Source organism: Rhincodon typus, unplaced genomic scaffold (genome assembly GCF_021869965.1).
Source record: "Rhincodon typus isolate 14 unplaced genomic scaffold, sRhiTyp1.1 hic_rhity00008155, whole genome shotgun sequence".
In the NCBI taxonomy this organism is placed as follows: Eukaryota; Metazoa; Chordata; class Chondrichthyes; order Orectolobiformes; family Rhincodontidae; genus Rhincodon; species Rhincodon typus.
Window position 1 is genome coordinate 1 of NW_025973793.1, and position 7,981 is coordinate 7,981.

Here is a 7,981-nt window from a genome sequence, read left to right on the forward strand (position 1 = left end):
ACCCAAAATGTCAGCTTTCCTGCTCCTCTGATGCTGCCTGGCCTGCTGTGTTCCTCCAGCTCCACACTTATCTCCGGCCTCCTCCAAACTGTTTTTGTCCAGTCATTACATGCCAGTCACTAATTTTGTTGGATTTTTGTCTATTTCCACATTGGCTGGATGGACGAATTTTGTGAGAAAGTGCACAGCTTCCTGTATCAAGCCCAAAATGCTCTCCACACTGCACCTCAACATTGATCCTTTATCAAGTACCGAACTTCTGTGTCCAAATCAAAAGTGCGACCTTTGACTACAAGTTATTTCTATTATTCCGATAAATAGAGGTAATGGGCATTGTTTGATTATGCACCTACAGCACTCAGAGTGCGTGCTGGGACCCTGGGTTATTAGGTAGGAGGCAGACATAAGTAACGCCACAATCTATGAATAAACCTATTATCAAGAAAAAATAATTCTTACGTCACTATTTAATTTGGTGTTTATGTACCAGTGAGGTTTTTTATCTTTCAATTTGTTTCAATAATACAATGGGGAAGATGGGTCACTGGTTTAAGCACAAAAACATGGTTCCATGAAATTCGCGAATGCAGATCATTATCTCCCATATCAAAAATCATTCATCGCAGATGTGTCATTAGAATGTAAATCGATGGACTAGACATGCTGCTTTTTTTGAGTTTCCTGCTGGTCACTTGCTACATAGCATCAGCAAAGAGATGAGGAAATGTCACATGCTCCATCCTTATTGCAAATTAGTGATTGCAATGCGAATAGCCACTGAATAAATAGGCAAAAAAAAAAAGCTTTTAAAAATATTTGGCTCTGTGCATTGACATTTTATATTTGACATTTAGGCAAAACTCATGTTATTTACTGGAAAGTACACAGGTTTAAAAAAAACCAAACATTACTTAGGAGGTTAATGATAGTGAAAGAACCCTAAAAATAAGCAGCTAAAAGCACAAAACTCAGCAACAACAGGCTTGTCCACTTCTTTTCGCAATCTCCAAACACATTTTAAAAACAATGTAAATATAGCAAATGTGTTTTCAACATGTGCTCAACACAGGTCTCAATACTTTTTAAATATGCTCAATTAATCAAGTTCTTGACCACTCAACTACATTGGCTCAGTGACCAACTGAGGATTCAGCAACTAGACAGAACTGATTGAGGCAGGATAATGACACTCATTACGGAGTTGTAGAATCGTCAACTCCCAGGTGGGGCACCCTGAACTGAACCACATCATAATTTGAGATGGAGAGCAGAGGCGAAGTAATTCCTGACAGTAAGAAAATTGGAGATTCAAAGAGATCAGACCATCCTAAATGAACTTCGGGCAACAGGCGAACAAGTCCCCTGAAAAACTCTAAGTATCACAGGGAAATAGTAAGCTCTTTTCACAGAAATTGGAAAGGACATAATTTAAACCAATTTGTTTAAAATTATATCAATTAAATAAGACACGCTTTTTTAAGCATTCATTCAGTAAGGAAGGAAAATATTTTGTAATGCTGAGGAAGAATTCAGCATTTTGTAAATTGTACTTTTACACCTTCACTGACTTCAAGACAACAAACAGGTTGAAAATCATTTGGGAATACTGATGGAATCATTTCTTTTCTTGCATCTGTCCCTGTTTACAAATCCAAGCTGAACAGATTTGCACATGCTTTACTTACCGAGAAGATCCGCCCCCTCGTCCACATCCCCGATGACTTCTGACCCAGCAGTGGAAAGCTCATGGTACAATGAATCCGTGTTTATCCCAAACGCCTTATTTACAATTCCTTGCGTGGGGCTGAATGATCCAATTTACAACAATAAGATTAGTGCATAAATTAACCTTACACAGCAGATTTACACACGCGACACACTGTCCTGTCAGCCAAGCATCGCCATGGTAACCCACCTTATTGTGTTACAGCCGCCATCAATGTAAACATTACCTTTCTGGGCAAGATTTACAAGCCCAGTCTTCCATCAAAAACAGGAGAAAATGTCATCTAAATTATAAATTATTTGTTTATAGTCAATTCTATGCAAAAAAAATGCTACAACAAAAACTGTCAAGGCCACCAAGATGGCTGAGATAGTAATGGAAATCAGAAATCTTCATTGTCTTGATCATCACGGCGAGACAGAGAGAGAACAGAGGGGAGGTTAGTAGCTGCGAAACTCTGGAAACTGGATTTTGTGGGTTTCTTGTTGAATTTAGTTGCCTGGCCTCTTTAAAATGTTTTGAATTGGGAATTGGGCAAAGGCTCTATAAAATTGTAGGGATGGAAATAGTTAGTGGGCCAGAACAAGCAAACTCCTCATGGCCCACAAGCTGTGCTGATTCCTGGGATGACAGAACAATGGATGGGTTATGGCTATTACCTGATAGATGTATATAAAGTTATGAGAGGCATGGATACAGTAGATAGTCGGAGTCTTTCACCCTGGTCAGAAACATCAAATACAGGGGGGCACACGTTTAAAGAGAGAGGGGGTAAGTTTAAAGGGGATGTGCAAGGCATGGTTTTTTTTAAAAACATAGACTGTGATAGGTGCCTGGAGTGTGCTGCCAGGGGAAGGGGTAGAAGCAGACGCAATAAGAGGCATTTAGGACAGACACAAAAGGCAGAGAAGAGGAGGATACAGATCACGTGAAAGCAGATAGAATTAGTTTAGGATGGCATCATAGTCAGTACAGACGTGGAAGATTGAAGGGCCTGTTCCTGTGCTGTACTGTTCTATGTTCTATATTCTATCTCCAAAATTCACCACAGAAACAAACAAAGACTAGGGCATACATACAGAAGCCCTCTTCCCTCACCAAAAAAACTCCGCTATTTCTCCCTTGAAGTGTCATACTGAACTCGAAACATTAACTCGTTTTCTCTCTCCGCAGCTGTCAGACATCCTGAAGTTTCTCCAACACTCCCAGGGTATTTTTCTGTAGTGATTGGGCTGGGGTTCACTAGGTGGATCTCATTCAGTAGGCATTCCCTGATTGCAGCTGTTAACCTGGGCCAATCAGAGATTCCTGGCTTACAGATATAAACAGGAGTCTCAGGGATTCTCCACATGCCAGGGACTGGCTCTAAGCTGATCAGAGTCGATATACTGTGCACAAGTGAATACAGGGTAACTTGGTGACAGGACACCAGCCTCCACGGAGTTACTTCAGTTTCATGTTGCCAGCATTCTGCTTTTAGATAATTCCTTTAATCTGGGTTGAAGAGACACTGGGAGCCAGCTATAACACGGCAATATCTGTGGCCAAGATCCCAGACAATCCTCAGTCGTGTTACTCACTCAGATTGGACTATGGTCACTCACTACCCTCATTTTGGAGGAGGGGTAACGTCAGACAAAACACATAGCTCCTACTCTACAATCAAAACTGTGGCATGGTTACAGCCCCTGGGTGAGCCCAAAGTCTGGGAAAGTCATGCCCTATCAAACAAAAGAGAAATGTAGCATTTCAGCCCAAGAGGACAGATAGCAGCTTTATTCCAGTTACCAGCTTCAGTCTCACTTGGCCTGCTGTTGAATAGCAGCACCACGACGATTCCAACGCTCAAAGACACTCGAATGTAAATGACTGCTCCACTTTTGTCTCACACTCTGCTGCCAGGCCTCTGTAATCCCTCTTGTGTATGCCAGTGCAAGGCCCAGTGTCAGCTTCTTTGGGTGCTTTGCAGAGTGCCCCAGATATCTATACCAGGAATTTAGTTGGCAAGATGGAACATAGGATGAATAGGCCATTCAGCCCATCAAGCTTGTTCTGTCATTCAACATGATCATGGCTGATCATCCAATTCTCCGTATTTCTTTACGTCATTGGTATCTAGAACTCTATGAATCTTGATCTTAATCATACTCAAAGACTGAGCTTCCATAGCCCTTTGGGATAGATAATTCCCACGATTCGTAACCCACTGATTAAAAGAGAAAAGAAATTACCTAATACCAAGTGCTTTCCCTTCAATTTTAGCCTATGACCCCAGTTCTAGACTACCCAACCAGGGGAAATATCTGCATCTACCTTCTCCAGCCTTTTAAAGCATTTTGTAAGTTTCAACGAGATCACTTTTCATTCTTCAAAATTTGAGAGAATACAGCCCAGTTTACTCAAACTAACTTCTTGGACAGTCCAAGGGACAAATCTGGTGAACCTTCACTGCACTCTGCTGTGGCAATAATGTCCTTCCTGAGAGCAGGAGCCCAAAACCACACACATTACTCCAGGTGCAGTCTAATCAAGCTCCCAAACAAACAAAGTATATCTTCACTACTCCTGTACTCAACCCCTCTTAGTGATAAAGGTTAACATCCCATTAGCCTACCCTACAGTCTGCTGCACCTATGTATTAGCCTTCAGTGATTTTTTGACAAGGACGCCCAGATCTCTTTGTACATCTACACTTTCCAACCTCTTAAAGAAACACTCTGCACATCTGGAGTATGGAAACATCCTATGCTTCCTCATTACTATAGCAACCAGGACAGCCCCTATAACACTTCCCAGAAACCATGGAACATAGTCACCGTAGAGGCTGAATCCAATTGGTTTCCACCAGCTTGTTCCTCGCTTTAGCGCGCCATGAAAACAGGTGCTTTGATGAGGTGAGAGAGAGGGAAAAACCCTGAACAATGATCACGATACACTCCCCACTCGAATCGCACTGCCCTTCGCTGAATGTATTGAGCTGGAAAACTACCTGTTGCCTCCACGTCCTTCAAAGCGAGAATCTTGACACATATCAAGCTCCGGTGTTGAATCAATAATCTCCTGAAGATCAGACAACTCGTCACTACTTCCCATTCCTGCAAATGATTTCAAGGGTACAATTAATTTTGTGGTAAAATAAATCATTAAACTATTGAATATCAGTGTTCTTGCAAGTGATCCTGAACTAAGCCAGTCTTGGGATATCAGAGTGTTGGTTTCAAGGGTTATTTACTGATAATGGTGTTTCTGGGTAGTATGTTGAAAGAAGTGGTATATCACACAGTGAGTTATATGGCACAGTGGTATAATACTTGAAATTATTAGCAAGTGACAGTGAATACATTCTAGTACCTGAAATATTCATCCATTTATTTTAACCAGGATTAATTGCCCTGTTGAGATAGTATCATGCAAACACTTTGGGGCATTGGTTTCAATGAAACGCAAAATCAGATGAGATGCATAATGAGTGGACAATCTGGAGTCACCAATATCGCATCCCCAACAAATTTGAATCCCACTCAATGAATGTTCACCCACTAATCAAATCAATTTTTACACCATAAAATATATAACTATATCACAATCTGATAAATTAAGAGTTTCAACTCAGAGGTCACGTGAATCTTGGCTCTATCAATACTTAACGTCAAAGTTACAGTGAAGAGAGTCACAATGTAAAAGTGACACTCTGGAGTATAACTACAAACACCGTCGCGACCATCCAAGTGACAGAAAAGTATGATAAGCCAATTCTGTATTGAGAGTTATCACAAACATTCAAGAGTAAAAACAAAGTAGCAATCTAATTTAAATCAGTGGATTTAAATAGATGGTGTATGCAGCTAAATGCTCAGGTATGTGCACATGGGTAAGTAAATTTAAATAGGAGGGTTGCAATGAGTGTTAGGAAGCACATATCAGTTGGTGATCTGACGAGGCAGAAGAAGATACAAAAACAGAAGTTGCTGGAAAAGGTCAGCAGGTCTGGCAGCATCTGTGAAGAAAAAAAAATTCAGAGTTAATATTTCAGGTCCAGTCACCCTCCCTCAGAACTGATGGTAGTTGGGAAGACATTGGTTTATATGCAGAAAATAGGGAGGGGAATGTGGTAGGGAGTAAACGAGAGGATAGAGCCCGAAGAGAGAGAAGAACAGTTGGATAGACAAAGGACTTGATAACTATCTGGTTGGGAGGGTGAATAGCTGTTAATGGGGACTATTAATGACTAACAACAGGTGTTGTGTCTAGGCCCGAAACATCAGCCTTCCTGCTCCTATGATGCTGCTTGGCCTGCTGTGTTCATCCAGCTCTGCACCTTGTTATCTCAGGTGTTGTGTGATGGCAGGCTGTGTGGTAACAAGGCCTGGTGTGTGGGGTAGGGGGATGGGACATGGGAGAGTTTAGGCCCTAAAATTATTGAACTCTATATTGAGTCTGGAGGGCTGCAGGGTCCCCAAGCGGAAAATGAGGTGTTGTTCTTCCAGCTTGCACTGAACTTCACTGGAACACTGTAGCAAGCCAGAGACAGAGATGTTGGCCAGGAAACAGGGTGGTCTGTTAAACTGGCAGGCAACAGGTAGCTCAGGGTCTTTTTTTGGTGAGCAGAACGTAGTTGTTCTGCAAAGTGATCACCGAGTCTATGCTTCATTTCCCCAGCATTGAGGGGAACACACTGAGCAGCAAATGCAGTAGATCAGATTGTGGGAAGTGCAGGTGAAGTGTTGCTTCACCTGGAAGGTGTATTTGGGTCCTTGGATAGTGAGGAGGGAGGAGGCAAATGGGCAGGTATTACACCTTCACCGGTTACAAGGGAAGGTGCCGTAGGGCTGCGGGGAGGTGTTGGGGGTGAAGGAAGAGTGGACCAGCGTGTGCCAGAGGGAACGGTCCCTGCAGAAGGCAGACAAGGGAGAGGAGGGGAAATGTGTGTCTGGTGGTGGCATCTCTCTGGAGGTGGCGGAAATGGCGTCTGATGATCTCCTGGATGTGGATGCTGGTGGGATGGTAGGAGAAGACCAGGGGAACCCGATCGCTGTTGCGGGAGAGAAGAGAGGGAGTGAGGGCAGAAGACCGGGAGATGGGTCAGACTTGTCTGAGGGCTGTTGACAACGGTGCTGGGGAATCGGCGTTTTCCCAACCACCATTAGTTCTGAGGAAGGGGCACTCGACCCGAAACGTTAACTCTGATTTTTCCTTCAGAGATGCTGCCAGGCCTGCTGAGCTTTTGCAGCAACTTCGGTTTTTGTCTCTGATTTACAGCATCCGCAGTTCTTTCGGTCTTTTTTTATTTCGGCAGAAGATGACTGAAGCTGTAACCGACGTCAGGCCACCCTGAACTTGCGGTCCTGGGCACGGCAACTGGGTTTCACGCTGGAAAACGTTCCTGTGCTCAGCACTGGCAATCCTCAACTGAATGAGCACAGATAAACGAGGGAGCAGGAGTAATCTCTCACCTATGCTGACGTTCCTCATCTCCTGGTTGACCTGGACTTCCATGTTTCTGCTATTACCTTTCGCCCACTTTCGCTGGTTCTTGACTTTGCTGTCCCCGTTGTAGATTGGATTAATTACTTCGTTTAGCGGAGTGACAGCTGCGGAAGGTACGGATGACGTTGGGGTGTTGGACTTGGTCCCTGTGGTACTCGGGGTGGCAGCTGCAGACGATTGCCCAGACTCCGAGGTGTCATCCTGTCGCGAAAAGTTACACGAGAGTTACAAACGCAGAGCCGTCCTCAAGATGAGAGAGTGATGTGACCAGCTAGTGAATTGACAGCCTCAATCTATTTCAAATTGTCTAAAATAAACAAAAAGATGCCACATCTATCATCGAAACACAGAGCAGGAATCAGACAGAAACTCTAACCAGTCAAAATAACTAGACAACTGGGGCAGAAGATTAAAAAGTATCAATGTGATACACAATTAGCCGCGATAGAAGGCTCCATTCACTAACACCCAGTTTGCATCACAGTCAATTCCAAAACGCACAAACTTACCAGATTAATCATCGTCTGGGTCCTTCCCAGAAACAGCATTAATGTAAGACCAGTTTTAATAAGTCCACATGAAGTGCTGGCTCTGAACTCCAGCTTATAGCACAGGCCTGAACTCTGTCTACTCCCCACAACCTTCAGGTGGTCAGTGCCCCTCTCCTCACTCAAGGCACCAGCCTCTAGCAGCCTCACCAGCCTTTCCTCAAAGGTACCCAAACAGGGTCCAGTTCCTGTGCTGAACAGGTTCTGCCCAAGTTTCTGG

General features: G+C 43.5%; 1 protein-coding gene across 1 annotated transcript; it reads right to left on the reverse strand.

Annotated features, from left to right (window-relative positions):
- Positions 1–1,685: 1,685 nt before the first annotated feature.
- LOC125482278 (C-Jun-amino-terminal kinase-interacting protein 3-like) lies at positions 1,686–7,734 on the reverse strand (the record flags this gene model as incomplete). Its single annotated transcript, XM_048594322.1, has 4 exons — positions 7,723–7,734; positions 7,180–7,414; positions 4,716–4,821; positions 1,686–1,804 (listed from the first exon to the last, which is right to left on the reverse strand). Coding segments are annotated over exons 1-4 (472 nt in total), but the record flags the coding sequence as incomplete, so codon positions are not given.
- Between the last annotated feature and the right edge of the window lie 247 nt (positions 7,735–7,981).